Here is a 24,786-nt window from a genome sequence, read left to right on the forward strand (position 1 = left end):
CTCATAATTTATAATGAAATAAATAAATACCAATAAGCTAATAACTTTGCTGTCACAACAATAACATATTTAATTTTTTTTTAAATATTAATTAGGGATAATTTTTAATAATTGATATTTGGACGAGTCCTTAATCAAAGGTAAATATACAAATTTACATCGTGTGAAACAAAAGGTAATATCGATAAAAACATCACAACAATACCAATGGAATGGAACACTAAACGGATTGGAGGCGGATTTTGAAAGTTTCCCAACTCAATCCTTCTTCAATGTATTGGATATTGGAAGGGTCAAAAGGCCCCTTAATTCTGTCAATGGACTTTATCACTGCTCTTGCTGGAACAACACTTTTTGATGGGTCTGGAGAAGTGCCATAGCTCAAGCATGACGAAAATCCCTGCCATTTTTGTAAAACTATATATATGAAGCCAGGATTTATCTATTATACTACAAGGTGTCCCAATTCGGAGAAATAAAACACCCAACCTTAAAGATGAGAACCTCAGCTTCTTCCTCCTCATCCACCATTGCTCTCACAACAAGTGCCTCATCCTTTGCAGATTGAGTGTACAATTCCAGCATTGCTATCTCTGCATTGTGCCCGTATTCTTCCTCCTCCTCCTCCTCCTCGTCTCGATAACCGGATCGGGCTCTACGCCGCGCCCGGCAGCGAGTGGTGGGAACCTGCCTCTGCCTGGGGCAGAGTTTCAGAGCTCCAATGGTAGGGGAAGTTCTGGGAGTAGTGTGGACTAAATGGGTGCAATTCGAACGAGGAAGAGGGGAGGGGGGAGTAGGTGGCAGCTTAGTCCATCCAAAATGGTATATGGACATTGGTAAGTATGTTTCAGAGAGAGAGAGAGTCTCAGATTGGGCGGGTGCTCGTAAAGGATAAGGCGGACAAATGTGACTTATGTCCACACCACCAATTTTAACAAAAAATAATCATAATAATGCTAAAGCCAAGCCAGGAATAGGAGGATGTTTATTTTCGTGCACAATTTTTTTCTTTTTTGTAAAATTATTCTTATAACTCCGACAATTAATATTCTAACCATAAAAAAAGGATAATCTTATAGTGGTTATTTAGAGTTTCCCACAAGGAAAATAATTTTATATAAAAAAATTTGGCACCAAATTATTAAAGGAAAAGACTCATGCTAAATGTTAAATCATTTTATACACTAAATGTTAAATCATTTTATACATCTTAGACTACATAAGAAGTATTATGACCAAAATACTCTGCGCCTCATGAAGAACCTTTTTATCATTAACACACCATTATATAGTCCAAGATATACACAAAGATATACCAATAATATTTTCCCAAAAAAAAATAAAATAAAATTGGACCCCTCACATCAATTGCTGCCGGTGGTAGCTCTTCTTCTTTACATCGAGGGCATTACAAAGTGGTTCAAATGATATCTATAAACATAAAATAGTAAATTCGAATGAACGTTCATTCTCCATCCCTTTTTTTAAATAAAATTATGACTTGAAACACAATTGAGGTGGGGATCGATTGTCTTTATACACAATTTTATTCTTGGTTTTAGAAGAAAACTATTTTCAGACCCTTTCAATCGATTAAGGGCTACCAAAGCTTGCCTATCTTTTCAACCAAAAACTCTTCCCAAATACTATTTTCTTTTCAGATTTACAAGAAAACAAAACGGTCACCTTGAGAGCAAAACATCAATTTTTGATATGTGAGAAGCAGAGAAAATGAAGCTGGGCTTGTTGGCCAAAGTAACACCCCAACTCCACCAAATTCTAACGGGTAATTGCAGTGAATAACCGCCAAAAATTGTCCTCAACCGACAATCTTGACCTGGCAGTCAGATAAACACACAGCTTATGAAAGCTAGAATTATAAGACCCCAAACAACTTAGACTTGCTATAAGACCCGGTAATCAATAGAACAACCATCAGACGACTAGCTTCGAATTGAGAATCCGGTAATCAACAGAACTATCAGACTTTCTATAACATCCAAAACAACTTGGACAATACTGAAAGTTAGTAGAATAAGCTATCCCCTGCAAAATAGAAAGTATAAACTAGGTTATCAACTTATCATCAAGACTAGATAGGGGGGAAATCAACGAAGGCATGCTGATTGTAGCTGCACGGGACATTGCATACAGATTGTACTTTGCCTGATCTTTGGTGGTTCGGAACTAGGCATGGAAGGAACACATGGAAGACAAGCGTCACGATCTACAGTTTATCACATTTCTGAAGCATTCAGAACAACATAATGGCACTAACAATTTACGAGCTACTTCAATCTTCCAGACTCTAGATTTAATGGGTGTCAATAAAAATGAGAATTTTGGCAACTAAGCAACTACACATTTATGCTGGCGAGATGCCTTCATGTTGAAGGCCAGCTCAACCTGTTGGAGTTTTTGCCACAGATTATTCACTAAGGCTAGTCAAAAAACCTACCTGAGCAATTTAAGATAACTATCTTCATGAGGCTATTCTAATTTTTTTTTTTTACCTCCATTTGAAATCTGTGTCTGATGGAAGTACCAATGCACTTTAGGTATACAGTACAATGAATATAACCTAGCTGCAATTTCTTCCACACTCTTGGTAATACTGATTACATGTCAACCACCGAAATAAGAACTTCTGCTCAACAAGGTCACGACCTGCTGCAAGTGAAATCAGACCATTCAAATGATAGTATAGAAATGAACCAAATCTACACACATTCAACTCGAAGGTACAGGTGAATTCCCCATTAGAGTCCCTAACTAAATTACAGGTATATTAACACAATATTTGTCAAGTCATCCTGCAAACAGTATGAGATCAGCCAAGCACACATGTAGAATTGATAGCCATACGAAATTTGGTCTAAAACCATGTTAACAAAAAACACTAATATCCTAGTGGATTGCAAATTGGCACATATCTTCAAAGCATTTTTTTTAATCAAAACAGTGAATTTAGCTATCCTTCCCACCTAGTGGGATTAAGGCTTGTGATTGTTATTGTTATTGTAGTAGTGAATTTGGTTATCCTAGTTATCCCAATATTTTTTTCATAATTGTTCTCCTAAATGGTTTCTTAGGAGGGTATAAACACACATAATAAACAAAGATCCATGTTAGGGCTAAATTTAGCTTGAAAAATAAGAAAAGAAGAAAATTGACAGCAATGTTTCGAAAAAATAGAACAGCAACAACACACCAAGCCCTACAAGTACAACCACTAGGTGGGAGCGGCTACATTGAGCCTAGCTTATCAACCATCTCCATCTATTATACAACAACAAAAAAATGTTCTTGTATAATTAATTTCAAGAAACAATAGATTAGACTGTATTATTTAGTGGATATATAAGTCCAAGAAAAAAGAGCTGACATATACAAGTCTACCCCTATGATACCACAAGCTAAAATACAGTGTGCCAACCTCCTATTCTTATTCCACTTACCAGGTAACAAAAGGTCTAAAAGGACATTTCCTTCTTTTTCTTCACAGAAGAAACCAAAATAAAAGTAAATATTAAAAGTTTAACTCACAGTTTTCTATATTTTAATTCTTTAGATTTTTGCGTAACCCAAGTTAAACAAGCCATAAAAGAACTATCATAAACATAACAGAGATGCAGGCCAGGTTGGATCAGGTAACACTTCAATGAATAGAAAAGAGGGAATAATTAATTAAGGAATTTCAGCTCCTGCCACCAGATTTAGATGAAAAAATAATAATAAATCAGCTTAGAAAAAAATCATGTGAAAAAAGGCATGCAGCCAAGAAAACATGCAAACTGGAAAAAATGAATCAATGACTTCAAAAGCACCTTAGCACTTAGTCATGTTTTAGCGCCACAATCAATTTATGAACTTGCAAGAAGTTTGTGGTGAAATGACTATGTAATGGTGGTTATTCAGTTAGCTAACTTTAATATCAATAACATGAGAAATGGACCTAAGAATTTAATGGTGATTATTCAGTTAGCAGAGTGTATGCAACTTGAACAGCAAGGGTAAGTGGAGTAACTGCAGTACTACAACACACACAAGACATAAAGCCATAAAAATTTTAACTTGCCCCATGGACTGAAAACAAATTTTAGATTCCAACTAAAACAACATAATGGTGCTCATTTGAGCAAAACCTGAACCACTCAATGACTGACCACCAGATACTTTTAACAGTTCTCAGTTTACACAATGTTGAAATGGATGCACTTCTCCAACGACCAGCTTTCTATAACCCTTTAATTGGCTCCATATACTCTTGTGTAACAGAGTGTACCAGATACAACAAGGATAAGTGTGATGGGTATGCATTAAGCACTCACCCATTAACAGTTAACAAATATTTGAAGAACAAGCTCACGTTTGATAATTGAAATATGTACACACCCCTATCCTTTTCATATATGTGTGAAATAGAATTATCCTCTTCCCACTATGTCATTTATTTCTCCCAAATAATGTCATCTCATTGAGAATATTGAATAATTTTCTTTATATTGAAATGCTCATGATGCACTCAAGTACCTACATCAAATTTCTTTATAAATCCAAACATGGAACTTTTGGGTATAAAGAAGTGTGAACCTAAACACAAACTCACATCCAACAATCAATTTTCAATCCATGTGACATAGCTATCCACCCAAAACAGTTACAACTAGAGGAAAGTCAAAACCGCACAGATTTACATGTTGCACCAAAGAAATAAGCTGGTAGTTTAGTAACTAGAGCTATCCAGTTAAAAAGCAGACCAGAAGGAATACAAAATAGTTTATTGAAGATGTATCCAAGAAGCAAAAAAGGTTGTACTAAGAAATCAAATCAGATTACCTATTCAGAGAAAACGCTCATGAGATCATTTGGTGAAAAATTTTGCAATATCGGGATTCCCACTTTGGTATTCTCACGGAAGTCCACACTAGGTTCTTGCTTCACCTTGTTCCCATGGTTCTCTCCATACATCTTTCCACAACTGCTCATTGGTGACTCAGGTTCATCCACTGCAAACCTGCTAGGGATGGAAGTACCTTTACCAACAAATCCACTATTTCTTAGTGTGTCCTGATCAAGTCCTTGACCTGCCTCAGTGCAATAAGAACCTTGGATATCACATACATTAGGAGCAAGCCCTGGGAACAGTCTGGCAGCATTGGATGCCAGTATTGTGTTCTGAAGTTGCCTACTAGCACAATTGTCAGCATTTGTCGAGCAAGATGACACAGACGGAGAAATGGCACCAGGACCTGAGTACCCATTAAGCACACCAGTCTTCAGATCTCCATCCGAGAATTGTCCAACACCAAATGAAGAGCTATTTGACTGAGATACAAAGTTGTAATCCGTAGCAGAATTCCTGTTAAAGCTACAGTTATGATTAACCGAAGTGGGACTCTTTCCTGCTTGAAAGCTGGTTGATGAATGAGAGGGAACCACCAGGCAAGAAGGCTGCACATTAATTGAACGGCTGGGTTCTGGTAATATAGACTGCTGTTGCTGCTGCTGCTGGGGATTCTGTTGTTGTTGATGTTGCAACATACCAATTAAGATATTACCACTTTGAGCACCCAAGCCACCAAGATTGCTGCTGGGCACCACAGTACCAAGGCCATTAGTTGGCCACACTCCAAGTCCTGAATGGACATCATCAGCAGTTAAGATTGTTTGTGGAAACTGTTTGGAAATGTTGGATGGACATCTCATCAAAGGCTGGCCATATGCCACCTCAGGGTCAACAGGGATGCCTTTGGGTCCCCGTAGAGATGCTTGCAGTAGTGACTGGTCCATTCCAGGTAACAATAAGTTACCAGTGGGTCGACCCAAAAGCTCAGCATGCAAAGCAGCTAATGTTTGTGTTGGAATTTGGCTAGAAGCAGCCAACGCTTGAATATCAAATCTTCCTAGTGTAGCCAGTTTTGCATTCTGGTCAACAGTCCCACAATATGAAGTAGGAATTCCAGCTTGTTGAGTTACTCCACTTACCCTCTTCAGATACAGTCTGAATTTCTGCATATTGAAATTACAGAAATTTAGAACTGACAAATGAAAAAATAAGGAGGTGTCCGCATTATACAAGATAATAGTTAGAAAAATAGTATTTACTGCAGACAATGCAACCCACACTTCGTTGGTAATATCAAGGCACATACAACGAACTGTCAGGCACACCATATGTCAGGTGGCTGACTGCAAATAATCACTTTTTCACACTGAACCATATAAGATCTCCACTTAAATATAGACACAAACACAACAAATATATATGGCACATTTTTGGGACATGGTACTTTAAGCTTTTAACAAATTATATCAAAAAGCTTTGGCACTGCAAATTGTTTAGTAGGAAACCAGCATGTGCTTTTTATTTATCATTAGTTGCTTCACGAGATGTCTGATGACTCTGGTCACGAGTTCTCCCAAAGAAAATAGCACAGTGCCTTCATATAAGCTTCATGAACAAAATAATTATAGAGGCCAACCAATAAACAAAAATAATCAATCTATTACAAACATACAGCAGTTTAGATGCTTAGCATGGTTACTAAAATGGCCAACACTCCTCTTGAAACTTGAAAGAAAAGAGATCTTCAGACACAAAACCAATGCACGTATCAGAAAAACCTCTGACCCTATCCCGGAAACTTCTGACTATCAGGCTATATCACCCCGATTGTGAACAGCACTCATGATAAATCAATTGAGCCATACACCAGAAAAATAGCCAGGGCACAAAACTTCTTAACAGTGAACGGTCTAGAATCATGTAAGAACTAAAGTGTTACTGACTCCAATATCATCTGACTATCAAACAACACAGCTAAGAGAAGCAATCACATCTTAAAGCTCCATAAATGTGGACATGCATAGGAAAAAAGGGCTTTCCCTAGGCACAACAGCCCCAGAAAGAAATGGGATTTTTCTACTCTTCCAAGTTCCTTTTCTTTATGTGATCAATGAGAATGATCCATATCTTGATTCCTGCTTGCTTCCAGATGATGTCTTTTTTTGTCTTTGTATTTTTGGTACTTATAGAGGGAAAATAAATGAAGAACAGGAACTTAAAAGAAATTTCAGTTCATTAAAGACATGTAGACAACTCAAAAGAAGATTTAAAAAAAAAAAGGGAGAGATACAGTTCATTGAAGACATGTAATCAACTCATATGGAGGGTAGAACAAAACCTGCAAATGGCTTGCAACATTTTCTCTTGTTAAACCAGGAACATTCATCAATTCAAGAATTCTCTTAGGTACAGCCTCTGAAGTGGAAAAGAAAATTCATGTTAGCAAATGAAAGGAACAGGCATAAAACTATCAATTTGTTACATACAACAAAATTTTGCAGCTGCTTGTCCCATCTCGACATTCAGAAATTGGAAGAGAAGAAAAATCGAATCAAGATTGCAAGTTTTATCCCAAGATAATATTCTATAAATAAAGAAAATGAAGAACCTGAAGTCATGGAACAAAGAAAATGTAAAAGATAAAGAGTGCCAAAGCTCATACTATCAATCCCGAGTTGATTTACAGCACTAACAAATTGCTGATGGAGCTCAACTGACCACACAACACGTGGCTTCTTAGCTGTAGCTGGGTCATCATTTTCCATTTCACCATCATCTTCATCTTTTGTATCTTTCCTCTTTTTTTGTGTTTTTAATATTCCTTCTGCTCCTTCATTAACAGAAGAAGCATGTTCACCATCATCAGCTCCTCGTTTATGCCGGTCACTATCATCAAAACTACCAGAATGCTCTTGCTCTTTATTTTCGTTCCACTTTTTCCTTACAACATGCTGCCATATATTCTTCAACTCTTCTTCACGAATAGGCTTAATTAAATAATCACATGCCCCGTGTCTGACTCCCCTCATAACTGCACTGGTTCTTCCATCAGCTGACATCACTGCAAAACCAAAAAAAAATGTTAAGAGTTGTTTACTAAAAGGAAGGAAAAAAAAACTCTAAAGAACATCTTAGGCCTTCACACAAGCACTACTTAGTACTTACTAATGACAGGAAGGTCCATCTCCAACCCAACAAGCTCCAGGAGTTTAAAGCCATCCATATCGGGCATATGAACATCACTTAGAACCAGATCAAAGAAACCTTTCCTCTCGCGTAACATGCTCAAAGCTACAGTAGCCTGCGAGCAAGTAGTGACTGCAAACAACTAAAGATTAGAAAAAAATTCCATAAAAAAAATAGCCTTGGTTAACAATTTTTACACCAAATCAATTGCTTTGAAATGTTGAACCAATATCATGCTTCAATGTTATTTTATTTTTGATAGATCATTATTGTATGATTTTTGACGTTTGATCCAGTACCCAACAGTTAAAAAGTCCCATTTAGCATTGATTAAATAAATTTAGCACCAAAGCAATAATCTAGAAATGAAACTGAGTTGGCATAGGAGCAAACGAGCTTAGATCAATCAAAGTAAATCCTAAACCTAGAAGAAGATGTGAATCAAAATATGGATAGAATCATAAACTTCGCATATGAACAATCACTATATCAAGGAAATCTTGCCCTTACACTCTGCCTTTGCACATCACATAAAGTAAACAACAAAAAGAAAGCATTCCAAGTTTCATTACAGCTACTGTAGAACCTATAACTTACTTACCCCTGCAAAAAAGAGAGATATAATAACCTAAATGAGAATGGGAAAATCGTCAAATCAAGAATCATTAATTCCAAACAAATGTGAAAATTGTTGAGGCATATCCCTCTTAGCACATGTTGTAGTGCCCGAATGCAAAGAAAAATGAGCTAGGGCCACAGGATTGGTGCCTAGATGTAGTCTTAAATCTTTAAGGGATTGTTTAGTCATGGAAAACAACCCCAGTTTTCCAAAATGTTAATTGATAAAAAAATGGAAAATTAGGAAATTCGATCAAATACAAAAAAATTCTAAATAGGAAATGGAAAAACAAATTTTCTAATTTTCCAAAATTGAACCGAACTTGAGGGCTGTTTTGTTGTTGAAAATATTGTCTAGTTTTCTACAACAATTTTCTAAAAATATCTAGATTTCATTTTTCATAAGAAATTTGGAAAACGCATTGAATTGTTATAAGTTCAGAAAACTAATGTTCAATATAAAATTTTGGGACATATGTTCCAGAGAGAGAGAGAGAGAGGTTTGTCTTGTGTAACATGTTTTAGAGAAGGAGATAGAGATGATTGAGGGGAAATTTTATGAGAATCACGTCTCCAAATTAGTAAGGAAATTTTGAAAAACTCACTTTGCTAGTTTTCCAAGTCCACTTCAATTTTGGAAAATTGCGTTTTTCAAATCTACATTTTCTATTTAAAAATTTTTGTATTTGAACATGTTTTCTAGTTTTTCATTTTCTGTGGAATAATTTTCTGGCCTCAAATTTCCCTACTAATTTGGAGATTTGGAAAAGATGATTCTCCACAAAATTCCCCCCAATTTATCTCCACCTCCTTCTCTAGCACAAGTTATACAAAAGAAATACCTCTTTCTCTTTTTTGAACATATGTTCTAGTCTTGTAGATTGAAAATTAGTTTGAACTTCTAACATTTGATAGCCTTTTTCAAATTTTCTATAAAAAAGAAAACTAGAGGTTTTCCAAATCATCTGATTCACCCGCCATCCTCGCTCCCTCCCCCTCTTCTCTCGCTCAAACTCTTTTTTTTTTTTTTTAATTTTCTCTCTTACAGCTACAGCATTTTTATTTTTCTAGTCATGACAATTGTTTCCTAATTAGTTGAAGTTCAAACTGATAACTGTTAGGCAATTGAAAGGACTAGAAAAATAAAAATTCAGACCACGTCCTAGCAAGGAAGCATCCCAGGAACAATTCAACATTATACATTTGGTCCATTTGGAGAATGTAAGATAAATTGAGGTATTACTCATTCTTATATTTTTGTAACTTTTAAGTGACAACATTTCATGTATTTTCTCCAATTGTATTTCAAAAAAGTTGTTTTTTAACTTTAAAAAGGGGGGACAAAACAGGTCAACCAGTCTGGCCCTATGTCAGCCTGGCACAACCCGATTTACACCTCTATCTTCATGTGAACTTAAATGCTCAATGTTTTGGGATTGTTTGGAGTTTCAAAACCATCCTAAAATAGAGTTCAAATTGTGTCTTAACATTACAATTAAGTTTTGCAAAGTTTGGTAACATTTGAATGGGGTTATGGGCTAAATAGCCTTGCAACTTAGGGGCAAAACCAGAAAAAAGTTGTTTGTGAGAGGTGGGGTACTTGTACTAACAAAATTTGGATAACAAAATAATTAATAAAGTATAAATAATTATTTAGAAACAAAATCACCTATGATTGAATCTATAATAAAGGTTTTATACTTTTCTCAGGAATTAGGAATTATTCAGTGCAGGGGCAGATCCAGGAGTGGGCTGGACTGGGCTTCAGCCCGTGCCAACCTCACCCGGACATCAATATATATATATAAGCCCACACAGGCCACTGCCCACCTGCTCCCTCAATTGTCCCTTCAATCCTTTTTCAAATTGGCTTCTCCAAGAAACTGCCAGAGCTCTCTTTTCATCTAACTACATGATTACATCTCTTCAACCTAGAGACTGTTGGTCCATTTCTTTACACAGTTACCGTCTTCATCACGTAAAGCCGCCAGTTAATGATTCTCCCAACAAACCAATCGTCCAAATTTCACTTCCCAAACCCAGTGCAGTTCTCGAATACCAAATCTCCCACCTTTCACTGGAAGTTCGTGAAGCCCCTCCACTGGTGAATCCAAGTCAAGCTTCCCCAAATGATCAATCGTCAAAACCAGTTCCAATATTGGGCTCTTTCGGTACGAATTCATCAGTTTTTTATGTTGTTTAATCATTCTTCTTGTTGTGTGTATATATTTATATATATGTAAACCGTGACTAATTATGTTCCAACTTTAATCTATTGAATGATGACTAGTTTATTATATATGTGATGTGCATGAGTGGTGTTGGATAGAATTGCTAGTTTCTGTGAGTTGTATCTTCAAATGGATAAAACTATAAATAAACTGGTCATTATAATATGTGCCTTAAGTTTTTAATATTTATAGCTGATTTTTTGAATTAATTTTCCAAAGAGTTTACTATTTACATTCTTATTTCTTAGAAAGTTAGAAGTTAGATGATTTTTCTTAGTGTTTTTTACTTTCTATGAATTTATATTAAGTAATGGAGATTGTTCCTTTTTCTTGTTTTGATAAATTAATATAGTATATGGATTTAATTATTCTTTTCTTTATATATATTTTGCCTTTAGGAAAATTGTGTGGTGATTCTCAACTCTAGAAGTAGCAGCAAAGAGGCAAAGACCAAAGTACAATATCCTTCCCTCATTTTAATAGTAAGGCATGCGCGCTCACCTCACTACTTGACACTTGTAGTTGCCCTGTCGGCAAATTAATGTATTTTTGTGGCCTTGTCGGCTTTATGTGCTTGCTTTTAGATTGTTGTTCCTTGTCAACAAATTAAAGTATTGTTGTTGCTTTGTCGGCAAGTTAATGAATTGTTTTTGCCTTGTCAACAAATTAATGAACTATTTCTAAAATGTTTTTGGATTTTTGGATTGTCTTTTACTTCTTGTGTTATTGATGGATTGTTACTTTTTGTTTTCGGTTTTTAGAATTTACAGATGAAAGGTCAACCCCCTCCCAAGAAAAGTAGGAACTTGTATTTGTTTTTTTCAAAGATAGATCAATCTAGTGAAACTGCAGGTGTTGATGGATTGACCGACAGTCAACCTGCAATTCCTACTGAGCAAATTCCACCAATTCCATCTCTAGAAATTAAACATCCTTCATCCTCAAAACCTGAATTGCAACCATCTACAGCCATTGAACGAGATCCAAACAAAAAAAAAAAAACAATTATATGAACATCCTGTTAATCTATGAGATGAGATTAGAGTGGTATATCTAAAAATTGGGCCTTATCAACCAAAACTTGTTAAGTATCCGAGAGCAGAAGGAAAATCTCAAGCTCGTCATTTTCAGAAAAAATGGTTCAGTCAGTTTCCTTTGTTAGAGTATTCGCCTACAACGGATAAGTCCTACTATTTCTATCGCTTTCTTTTTCAAATTGATGGTAATCCGTCCAACAGTTCGGCATTGGTCACTACTGGATATAACAAATGGAAGAGGGTAGTGATGGATGAAAATATGTTTTTCTCACTCATGATGGTTCATCAAATCATAATGTGTGAGAGAAGAGCAAAAGATTTGATGAAACCGTCCCAACATATTGACAAGGTGATGCATACCATGACAAGGGGAGAAGTTGAGAGACGTCGATTGCATGTGAAGACTTCATTTCAAAGTGTTCGATAGCTAGCATTATAAGGTTGTGCCTTTAGAGGTCATAATGAATCTCTATTTTCATTGAATCATGGGAATTTTATTGAGATGGTATAGTTTGCAGCAAAATCAAATCTAGAAATTGATAAAGTTGTATTGCAGAATGCTCCACAAAATGCTAAATACATTGCTCCAAGTATTCAAAAAGAGATGTTGCACATTGTGGCCAGTAGAGTATGAAGGATGATTTGGGAAGAAGTTGGGGATGAATGCTTTTGTATTCTTGTTGATAAAGTGCAAGATCCATCTAACCGAGAGTAAATGACAATAATCTTGAGGTTTGTGAATTGTCGAGATATTTTGACAGAACACTTATTTCATATCAAAAGCGTCAGTAATACCAAATCAGCAAATCTAAAAAATGAGACATCCGATATTCTTGCTCAACGCGAGCTTCAGGTGAAAAAAATGAGAGGGCAAGGGTATGATGGTGCTAGTAACATGAATGGCGCTTGGAATGGACTTCAGGCATTATTTCTTAGATTGTCCCTATGCATATTATGTTCATTGGTTTGCCCATCGATTATAGTTGACATTGATTTTTGCAACTAGAGATGTTGATGTTATTTGGAAATTATTTTCTCATTTGGACAATATTATCAATATTATCACTTCTTCTCCAAAGTGCATTACTAAGTTGCAAGCTGTTCAAAGAGAAGAAGTTGAGCATATATTGGCTATTAGAGAGCGCGAGTCAAAAAGTGGGGCTAATCAAGTGGGTAATTTGCAATAATCTGGAGCTATTCGTTGGAGTTCTCATTATGACTCTACAAAGAGCATGATAGACATGTACAATGCAACTTGCAAGGTGTTCAGTATCTTAGTGTTCATTTTCCAAAGGAAAGATCTTGGGTTGAAACTATTGGTGCTTACAAACAATTGAAAAGTTTTGATTTTGTGTTCAACTTGCATTTAATGCATAGCGTTATGAGAATCACTAATATTCTTTGTAAAACACTTCAAAAGAAATCTTTAAGATATCTTGGCTGCTATAAAATTTGTTTCTACAACAAAAACACTTCTTCAAAAATTGAGAGATGATGATTGGGAAGAACTTCTACAGAAAGTGAAAAGCTTTTGCTCCAAGTATGATGTTGACATACCAGATCTAGATAGCTTCTATAAGGTTGGTCCTTATCGTTCTCGTGATCAAATTACAGTGGAGCATCATTATCACTTTGATAATTTCAATTAAACAATAGATTTTATACAGATGGAGTTACATACAAGATTTAATTTTTCTGCAAGTGTACAAATATCACGACTGTTAATTAACAGTCGTGATATTTGTATACTTGCAGAAAAATTCTATCCTGAAGATTTTTCACGACAATACATTTGTGCTTTGGAATACGAGCTGCAGCATTCTGAGCTAAAAATGAAGAGTGATCCTCGTTTTCAAGTATCTACACTTGTTAAGTTATGTCGAATTTTGGCTGAGACTGGAGGGTCAAAGACTTATATTATGGTGAGTGGTGACTAAGTTGATTCGTCTTATATTGACTTTACCTGTTTCTATTGCGACTACTAAGCAAGCACTTTCAGCAATGAAACATGTGAAGACGGAACATCATAGCAAAATGTATGATGACTTTCTTTCTGATTATATGATACTCAACATCGAACGGGAAACTTATTGAGAAAATAGATCTTGATTCTATTGTAGATGAATTTTATGTTTCAAAACCTCATCGGGAATAACTTCAAATTAAATAACAACGATTTTTGTTATATATAAATTTATTACATTGACTTTCTTAATTTCCAGCCCCTCCCTTCTAAATTCCTAGATCCGCCCTGATTCGATGGTATCTGTAGAGAAAGAAATTGCAAAACTTTTAGTATAGATTCAATAATTGGTGATTTTGTTTCTCAGAAAGAGGATAGAGTGATTTAAATAGAATAAAACTAATATTTTTAAATTTATTATTAATTATTTTATTATTCAAATTTTGTTAGCAGAAGTCCCCACCCCGACAAAACAAATTTGTCCGCCTCTTGTCTTCACGTCAACGTTCTTTACTGAGCTTCAATATCAATGGACTCCCCAAGATTGGGTACCAAATAAAGTAAGGAAACTGATAAGAAAACGAAGAACTCACCGTTATACATGCACCTGCGAAGCATTTGCTCCAAAATCCTCAAGCAGATAATATCGTCATCCACAACAAGAACTCTCAGACCCGCCGGAAACTGATCCGGTACCACCACTTCTGCTTTGCAAACCGGCGGCCCGTTAGCCGCCGCGCTCGAATGCGGCAGCTTCTGCAGAGCAGCCATAACCAACACGACTCCCCCGCCAAACAATTCAACAGAAAGGTTGCTCTTTCCCAAAACTCCGAACCACCTCAATTCCACGGCGGATCAACCCTCCGAGAACCACCGCTACCGTACCAAATCCACATCGCTGCCTCTACAGACCAGATCTACCACAATCGGTTCCGGAATTCAAGAACGAACGAGTCGTTCACGCCGGAGGAGGAGCTTTTGTCCACCGTTTGGGACCAGATCTGCGGGAAGATCGAGGAATCGTTCAGTGAATCGACGAATTGGAGAGTGTATTTTAGGGTTTACGGATTGAGAAGGGGGGGTTTGATGATTGAGGAAAGGCGGGGTAGAGGGGGTTTGGCAGTGGAATGAGTAAAGCTAAATGAGTAAGAAAATGGAAGGATAACGCGTATTTAATAATCCACACATTTATTAATATCTTTAAATTATTAAAAAAGAAAAATAGTTAAATCAGTGGGACCCACCCCCCAATGTAACTATCTCTCACTTCATCCCTACAGCGTAAACCTCGACTCTGTTCTCCCAACTCAACCCTCCATAAACTTACATCTCCTCCGGTTATTCTTTAAATTTAAGAGTATAATAATAAGAAGAAAATATCAATATTTTTAAAATATATTTTTTTTTATTTTATACTATAAAATTACCAACCAGCCCTTGAATCTTTTAATTATTTATTTTTTTCCAGAATTGAAGACTCAATACATTATATTATATATCTTAATATAAAACAATTTAAATCTACGTCACTGTATGTATTTATGATTGCAACAAAAAGTATATATTACATAAATTATGACCTCTAATTTTTTTTAAGGATATATTCATAAAATAAATAATTAAATAGAAAATCAATTATTTTTTCAAATAGCAAAATTAAGAAAAATCATATTTAATAAAATACTAAACCAAATTAACAAAAAGCTAAAGAACCCTCTTTGATTTGAAAACTTAATTAGAAAATTCATTTTAACTGAGTAATGTTGCTTACTCAACAATAAAGAAATATTTTTATTTTTCTATAAAGGGGTTGTTTGGTATATAAAAACCCATTTGAAAAATGAAAACCAAATTTTTTATTTCAAACTAGAGTAGATTTTTATTAAAACAAAAATAAGTTGAATTAATATAAATTGATCATTTTTGTTTAAAAATTAGGTTTGAACTAAAAATAATATTCACCCTTATCCTACAACCCCGCCCCCCCCCCCCAAAAAAAAAAAAAATATTGTTAATAATATAAAAGCGATATAAGTTATATATTATCTTAGACGTAAAAGATGAATTACCATATACAATTATCATAACTATCCATTTTTGTTTTACAATAGATTGTTCGTGTTGAATATTTTAATCTTGATGATAATAAAAACATTTTCTAACATTAGAATAAAAGATATATACTTAAGATTGAATTACAAATTTTAAAACATTTGAGACTTCCAAAAGAGTTCTAATAGACATTTAAACCAACCTTCGTTTCTTAGTAAAACCTTCAAGAAATACCTTGAAGAGAAAAAAATATTTGCGCTTATAGCAAAATCTCCATAAAATTTTATGTTTTTGTGATTATGCTTGTTTTATACTTATATTGAAATATCAAGATTAATTTAAATATCTCAAGCCAATTGACACCAAAAGTTTTATAAGGAAAAATCAATTTTTTACAAGTCATTCACCCCCAGTTTTGAAACATTTTCTGGCCAACATAGACAAAATTATATATATTTATCAATATTATTTTATTAGTATTATAAATATAATTTGAAAAAAAAAATAGCAAGTCAAGAACAAAGTCATCTAATACTGAAAGTCAATTATAATGGGCTATTTAAAAATGACTTATATCAACAACAACAAAAAATGAATGAGTTTCTAGGCAAAAGCATGCTAACATATTGAGCCCCATGCCAAGAGGCCCAAGCTAAGGCCCAGCATTGAACAAACATGTGGTGGACCAATTTATATGTGAGCTGGGCTTGTCCAGTCCATTTAGGTCAAGTCCAGGCTGCCCCGAATCAACTTAACCCACACCAATGCTAGACGTGGGAATTGGCTGGCATGAATCCAAATTCTATCTCCCAACATTGGAGCACACTCACCGGGACAGATGAACGTGAACTTTGACGCTCTAATCAGTACATGTGATTAGGGTTGGCAATTTTAGACACAACCCGATTATACGACACGATACAGAGTTAAGCGGGTTAGGGTTAGAGTTAATCGGGTTCGGGTCATAAACGGGTCAACCCGTTTATGACACGATTATTTTCGTGTCTTAGACGGGTCAACCTGTTTAGACACGAAATAACAAGTTTAATTAAACGTGTTAACGGATTGACCCGAACACGTTAATACGATTATATACGAAATGATATGTTTAATTAAAAGGGTTAATGAGTTAATCTGAACACGTTAACATGATTATACACGAAATAACACGTTTAAAACTAAATAACACGTTTAACAGGTGACACAACACGACCCGTTTAAATTAAACGGGTTAAATAGGTTAACATGTGACACGACACGACACGTTTAGTTAAAAGGGTCGTGTCGTGTTACACGTTTAATAAACGTGTTGTGTTCGGATTTAAAGAATTTGACACAATTATTAAACGGGTCGTGTTCAGCTTAGCCTGATACGTGTTATACGTGTATCTCGAACGACACGATTATGACCCGCTAACACGAATTGCCACCCCTCCATGTGTTGGTTAGTTTTTTATAATTATAATTATCACCAATTACCACCCCTACATGTGATGGTTAGTTTTTTATAATTATAATTATCACGAATTATTTTAAAGAAAGGTTTTTGTAGGTTCTAGTTAAAGGTTGTGATAATAGTTGTGGGGGCCGATTATTATATGTCGTTTTTAAATTTTAATTTTGAAATTTATATATCAAGAATTATACTTGCAGAGAAAAATATATCATCTCAAAATATTAACGTCAAAAGTTGTACTAGCAAAATAATGAAGTGAGATTAAGTCACCCAATTTTACTTCTAAAGCTCCAATTAGTAAATAAAATAAAGATATTACTTTATAAATCCGAAAACTGAAAGTGAACTTGGTTCTAATCAAAGAATACAAGGGAGATTAATCCATCAAAAGGCAATATATTGATCCATGAAAACATAAAATATCCAAGCAAACAAGGGGTTTATAAAAACATAAAAAAGACAAGATAATTGATCCATGAAGCACAAGAACCAAGCATAAGAGTCATTTTCCATACAAGGGATCAAAACATAAGATCCAAAAGTAGACATTGGCATTCATACAAATAGCCATACAAACGATAATACAAAGAACCAAAACACAAGAGAAAATTTTCAAAACATAAAACGCATAACATCAAAAATATAGACGTGTGAACATGAGAGAAAAGCAACTAGGGCTCGGACGGCGACTGGGATGAAGATGGTGCAGGCGGCGGCAAACGAGAGAGGATCACCTCCAGCAGCAGCTGGGTGATATTGTCTATTATTTACAATCGACAAAGAGATGACGACGCCAGTTTTCGGAGCTCCAGCAAGCGGCTAAAATGCGCCAGAGATGAGGAGGACCAGCAGCAGGACGAGGAGGAGGGGGAAGAGGAAGCTGGATTCCACAGTAGGTTCTTGCTTCACTTTGTCCCCATGGTTCTCTCCATACATCTTTCCACAACTGCACATTGGTGACTCAGGTTCATCCACTGCAAACCTGCTAGGGATGGAAGTACCTTTACCAACAAATCCACTATTTCTTAGTGTGTCCTGATCAAGTACTTGACCTGCCTCAGTGCAATAAGAACCTTCGATATCACATACATTAGAAGCAAGCCCTGGGAACTGTCTGGCAGCATTGGATGCCAGTATTGTGCTCTGAAGTTGCCTACTAGCACCATTATCAGCATTTGTCGAGCAAGATAACACAGACGGAGAAATGGCACCAGGGCCTGAGTACCCATTAAGCACATCTGTCTTCAGATCTCCATCCGAGAATTGTCCAACACCAAATGAGGAGCTATTTGCCTGAGCTACATAGCTGTAATCCGTAGCAAAATTCCTGTTAAAGCTACAGTTATGATTGACCGAAGTGGGACTCTTTCCTGCTTGAAAGCTGGCTGATGAATAAGAGGGAACCACCAGGCAAGAAGGCTGCACATTAATTGAACGGCTGGGTTCTGGTAATATAGACTGCTGTTGCTGCTGCTGCTGGCGTGTCTGTTGTTGCTGATGTTGCAACATACCCATTAAGAAATTACCACTTTGGGCACCCAAGCCACCAAGATTGCGGTTGGGCACCGCAGTACCAAGGCCATTAGTTGGCCACACTCCAAGTCCTGAATGGACATCATCAGCAGTAAAGATTGTTTGTGGAGACTGTTTGGAAATGTTGGATGGACATCTCATCAAAGGCTGGCCATATGCCACACCAGGATCAACAGGGATGCCTTTGGGTCCCCGTAGAGATGCTTGCGGTAGTGACTGGTCCATTCCAGGCAGCAATAAGTTACCAGTGGGTCGACCCAAAAGCTCAGCATGCAAAGCAGCTAAGGTTTGCGTTGGAATTTGGCTAGAAGCAGCCAAAGCTTGAATATCAAATCTTCCTAGTGTACCCAGTTTTGCATTCTGGTCAACATGCCCACAATATGAAGTAGGAATTCCAGTTTGTTGAGTTACTCCACTTACCCTCTTAAGATACAGTCTGAATTTCTGCATATTGAAATTACAGAAATTTAGAACTGACAAATGAAAAAAAAAGGAGGCGTCCCCATTATACAAGGTAATAGTTAGAAAAATAGTCTTTACTGCAGACAATACAACCCGCATTTCATTGGTAATATCAAGGCACATACAACGTAACTGTCAGGCATATCTCAGGTGGCTGACTGCAAATAATCACTTTTTCACACTGAACCATATAAGATCTCCACTTAAATATATATGACACATTTTTTGGACATAATGCTTTAAGCTTTTAACAAATTATATCAAAAAGCTTTGGCACTGCAAATTGTTTAGTAGGGAACCAGCACGTGCTTTTAGTTTATCATTAGTTGCTTCACTAGATGTCTAATGACTCTGGTCACGAGTTCTCCCAAAGAAAATATCACAGTGCCTTCATATAAGCTTCATGAACAAAATAATTATGGAGGCCAACCAATAAACAACCAAAATCAATCTATTAGAAACATACAACAGTTTAGATGCTTACCATGGTTACTAAAATGGCCAACACTCCTCTTGAAACTTGAAAGGACAGAGATCTTCAGACACAAAACCAATGCACATATCAGAAAAACCTCTGACCCTATCCCGGAAACTTCTGACCTATCAGCTATATCACCCAGATTGTGTGAACAGCACTCATGGTAAATCAATTGAAGCATACACTAGAAAATTATCCAGGACACAAAACTTCTTAACAGTAAAGAGTCTAGAATCATGTAAGAACTAAAGTTTTACTGCCTCCAATATCATCTGACCATCAAACAACACAGCTAAGAGAAGCAATCACATCTTAAGGCTCCATAAATGTGGACATGCATAGGAAAAAAGGGCTTCACCTAGGCACAACAGCCCCAAAAAGAATTTGGATTTTTCTACTCTTCCACGTTCCTTTTATTTATGTGATCAATGAGAATGATCCATATCTTGATTCCTGTTTGCTTCCAGATGATTTTTTTCTTGTCTTTTTATTTTTGGTACTTATAGAGGGAAAATAAAAGAAGAAGAACAGGAACTTAAAAGAAATTTCAGTTCATTAAAGGCATGTAGACAACTCAAAAGAAGATTAAAAAAAAATAGAGAGAGAAATACAGTTCATTGAAGACATGCAATCAACTCATATGGAGGATTGAACAAAACCTGTAAATGGCTTGCAACATCTTCTCTTGTTAAACCAGGAACACTCATCAATTCAAGAATTCTCTTCGGTACAGCCTCTGAAGTGGAAAAGAAAAATTCACCGTTAGGAAATGAAAGGAACGGGCATAAAACTATCAATTTGTTACAAACAACAAAATTTTGCAGCTCCTTATCCCATCTCGACGTTCAGAAATTGGAAGAGAAGAAAAATCTTGCAGATCTGTTTTTCTTAACAGACTATTCTCCCTTTTTTAATATGAATCGAGATTGCAAGTCTTATCCCAAGATCATATTCCATAAATAAAGAAAATGAAGAACCTGAAGTCATGGAACAAAGAAAATGTAAAAAGATAAAGAGTGCCAAAGCTCATACTATCAATCCCGAGATGATTTACAGCACTAACAAATTGCTGATGGAGCTCAACAGACCACACAACACGTGGCTTCTTAGCTGTAGCTGGGTCATCATTTTCCATTTCACCATCATCTTCATCTTTTGTATCTTTCCTCTTTTGTTGTGTTTTTAATATTCCTTCTGCTCCTTCATTAACAGAAGAAGCGTATTCGCCATCATCAGCTCCTCGTTTATGCAGGTCATTATCATCAAAACTACCAGAATGCTCATGTTCTTTATTTTCGTTCCACTTTTTCCTTACAACATGCTGCCATATATTCTTCAACAATTCTTCACGTATAGGCTTAATTAAATAATCACATGCCCCGTGTCTGACTCCCCTCATAACTGCACTGGTTCTTCCATCAGCTGACATCACTGCAAAACCAAAAAAAAAATGTTAATTAAAAGAAAGGAAAAAAGATAACTCTAAAGAACATCTTAGGCCTTCACAAGCACTACTTAGTACTTACAAATGACAGGAAGGTCCATCTCCAACCCAACAAGCTCAAGGAGTTTAAAGCCATCGATATCAGGCATATGAACATCACTAAGAACCAGATCAAAGAAACCTTTCCTCTCACGTAACATGCTCAAAGCGACAGTAGCCTGTGAGCAAGTAGTGACTGCAAACAACTAAAGATTAGAAAAAAATTCCATAAAAAATAGCCTTGGTTTAACAATTTTTACACCAAATCAACTGCTTTGAAATGTTCAACAAATATCATGCTTCTATGGTTTTATTTTATTTTTGATAGGTCATTATTGTATGATTTTTGGCATTTGATCCAGTACCCAACAGTTAAAAAGGCCCATTTAGCACCAAAGCAATAATCTAGAAATGAAACTGAGTTGGCATAGGAGCAAAGGGGAGCAAAGGAGCTTCGATCAATCAAAGTAAATCCTAAACCTACAAGAAGATGTGAATCAAAATATGGGAAGAATCATAAACTTTGCATATGAACAATCACAATACCAAGGAAATCTTATCCTTACACTGTGCCTTTGCACATCACATAAAGTAAACAACAAAAAGTAAGCATTCCAAGTTTCATGACAGCTACTGTAGAACCTATAACTTACACCTGCCAAAAAGAGAGATATAATAACCTAAATGAGAATGTAAAAATCGTCAAATCAAGAATCATTAATTCTAAACATATGTGAAAATTGTTGAGGCATAGCCCTCTTAGCACATGTTGTATTGCCTGAATGCAAAGAAAAATGAGCTAGGGCCACAGGATTGGAGCTTCGATGTAGTGTTAAATCTGTAAGGGATTGTTTAGTTGTGGAAAATAACCCCAATTTTCCAAAATATTAATTGATACAAAAATGGAAAATTAGGAAATTCGATCAAATACAAAAATTTTAGAAATAGGAAACGGAAAAACAAATTTTCTAATTCTCCAAAATTGAACTGAACTTTAGGAGTTTTCCAGGGGCTGTTTTGTTGTGGAAAATATTGTCTAGTTTTCTACAACAATTTCCTAAAAATATATAGATTTCATTTTTCATAGAAAATTTGGAAAACACACTCAATTGTTATAAGTACAGAAAACTAATGTTCAATATAAAAAAATGGGGCATATGTTCCAGAGAGAGAGAGAGAGAGAGAGAGGTTTGTCTTTGTGTAACATGTTTTAGAGAAGGAGATAGAGATGATAGAGGGAAAATTTTATGGAGAATCACGTCTCCAAATTAGTAAGGAAATTTTGAAAAACTCACTTTGCGAGTTTTCCAAGTTCACTTCAATTTTGGAAAATTGTGTTTTCCGAATCTCTATTTTCTATTTAAAAAATTTTGTATTTCAACATGTTTTCTAGTTTTTCATTTTCTGTGGAAAAATTTTCTGGCCTCAAATTTCCTTACTAATTTGGAGATTTGGAAAGCTCTACAAAATTTCCCCCAAACGATCTCCATCTCCTTCTCTAGCACAAGTTATACAAAAGAAAGACCTCTTTCTCTTTTTTGAACATATGTGCTAGTTTTGTAGATTGAAAATTAGTTTGAACTTCTAACATTTGATCGCCTTTTTCAAATTTTCTATAAAAAAAGAAAACTAGAGGTTTTCTAAATCATAGGGAAATTAGGGGAAATTAGAGGAAATCTGATTCCCCTGCCCCCCCCCCCCCCCCCTCTCTCTCTCTCAAACTCTTTTTTTTTTAAAAAAAAAAAATTCTCTCTTACAGCTGCAGCATTTTTATTTTTCTAGTCATAACAATTGTTTCCCAATTAGATGAAGTTCAAACTGATAACCGTTAGGCAATTGACAAGACTAGAAATATAAAAATTCAGACCACGTGCTAGCAAGGAAGCATCCCAAGAACGATTCAACATTATACATTTGGTCCATTTGGAGAATGTAACATAAATTGAGGTATTACTCATTGTTATATTTGTGTAACTTTTAAGTGAAAACATTTCATGTTTCTCCCATTGTATTTCAAAAAAGTTGTTTTTTAACCTTAAAAAGAGGGGACAAAACGGGTCAACCAGTCTGGCCCTGTGTCAGCCTGGCACAACCCCATTTACACCTCTATCTTCATGTGAGATTAAATGCTCAATGTTTTGGGGTTGTTCGGAGTTTCAAAACCATCCCAAAATAGAGTTCAAATTGTGTCCTAACATTACAATTAAGTTTTGCAGAAGTTTGGTAACATTTGAATGGGGTTCTGGGCTAAATAGCCTTGCAACTTAGGGGCAAAACCAGAAAAAGTTGTTCGTGAGAGGTGGGGGACTTGTACTAACAAAACTTGGATAACAAAATAATTAATAAAGTATAAATAATTATTTAGAAATAAAATCACCTATGATTGAATCTAAAATAAAAGTTTTATACTTTCCTGAGGATTTAGGAATTATTCGGTGGTATATATAGAGAAAGAAATTGCAAAACTTTAGTATAGATTCAATAATAGGTGATTTTGTTTCTCAGAAAGAGCATAGAGTAATTTAAATAAAATAAAACTAATATTTTTAAATAATCATTTTGTTATTCAAATTTTGTTAGCAAAAGTCCCCACCCCAACAAAACAAATTTGTCCGCCCCTTGTCTTCACCTCAACCTTCTTTACTGAGCTTCAATATCAATGGAAACCCCAGGATTGGGTACCAAATAAAGCAAGGAAACGGACAAGAAACGAAGAACTCACCGTTATACATGCACCTGCGAAGCATTTGCTCCAAAATCCTCAAGCAGGTAATATCGTCATCCACAACAAGAACTCTCAAACCCGCCGGAAACTGATCCGGTACCACCACCTCTGCTTTGCAAACCGACGGCCCGTTAGCCGCCGCGCTCGAATGCGGCAGCTTCTGCAGAACAGCCATATCCAACACAACTCCCCCGCCAAACCGTTCAACAGAAAGGTTCCTCTTTCCCAAAACTCCGAACCACCTTAATTCCACGGCGAATCAACCCTCCGAGAACCACTGGTTCCGGAATTCAACAACGAACGAGTAGTTCACACCGGAGGAGGAGCTTTTGTCCACCGTCTGGGGCCAGATCTGCGGGAAGATCGAGGAATCGTTCAGTGAATGGACGAATTGGAGAGTGTATTTTAGGGTTTACAGATAGTGATGGGGGGTTTTTGTAAAAATCTATCTCTCAAGAGTAAATTTCTATATGTCATTCTAGTGTACAATTGGAAGATTTATATATACAAAAAAAGATAAAAAACAAAATACAATCTACTTATCTTGAGCCCAATCTAAGAGTAAAAATAATAAGTCAAAAAATATATATCGAGAATCAGATAATTCTCAACACTCTTCCTCAAATTAAAATAGATGTTAATTATTCATAATTTACTGATAAGATTTGAAAATTATGACACATTCAATAATTTAGTGAAAATATCGACTGGCT

General features: G+C 35.8%; 2 protein-coding genes across 5 annotated transcripts; both read right to left on the reverse strand.

Annotated features, from left to right (window-relative positions):
* Positions 1 to 164: 164 nt before the first annotated feature.
* On the reverse strand, positions 165 to 1,029 carry LOC127810217 (uncharacterized). Its single transcript, XM_052349557.1, has 2 exons — positions 490 to 1,029; positions 165 to 400 (listed from the first exon to the last, which is right to left on the reverse strand). The coding sequence occupies exons 1-2, from the start codon at positions 832 to 834 to the stop codon at positions 221 to 223; spliced, it is 525 nt and encodes a 174-aa protein (XP_052205517.1). The 5' UTR covers positions 835 to 1,029; the 3' UTR covers positions 165 to 220.
* A 1,260-nt stretch (positions 1,030 to 2,289) lies between these two features.
* On the reverse strand, positions 2,290 to 24,534 carry LOC127809566 (two-component response regulator ORR21). 4 transcript variants are annotated; one of them, XM_052348442.1, is made up of 6 exons: positions 24,071 to 24,532; positions 8,015 to 8,167; positions 7,512 to 7,910; positions 7,188 to 7,264; positions 4,840 to 6,012; positions 2,290 to 2,667 (listed from the first exon to the last, which is right to left on the reverse strand). In XM_052348442.1, the coding sequence occupies exons 1-5, from the start codon at positions 24,246 to 24,248 to the stop codon at positions 4,840 to 4,842; spliced, it is 1,980 nt and encodes a 659-aa protein (XP_052204402.1). In that variant the 5' UTR covers positions 24,249 to 24,532; the 3' UTR covers positions 2,290 to 2,667. The 4 variants fall into 4 exon arrangements, with proteins under 4 accessions (XP_052204402.1, XP_052204400.1, XP_052204401.1 ...); XM_052348440.1 differs by lacking the exon at positions 24,071 to 24,532 and adding an exon at positions 14,478 to 15,025; XM_052348441.1 differs by lacking the exon at positions 24,071 to 24,532 and adding an exon at positions 14,478 to 15,025 and having other exon boundaries at positions 2,290 to 2,670.
* Positions 24,535 to 24,786: the final 252 nt, after the last annotated feature.

The sequence above is a fragment of the Diospyros lotus genome, chromosome 9 (assembly GCF_014633365.1).
Source record: "Diospyros lotus cultivar Yz01 chromosome 9, ASM1463336v1, whole genome shotgun sequence".
NCBI classification, from domain to species: Eukaryota; Viridiplantae; Streptophyta; class Magnoliopsida; order Ericales; family Ebenaceae; genus Diospyros; species Diospyros lotus.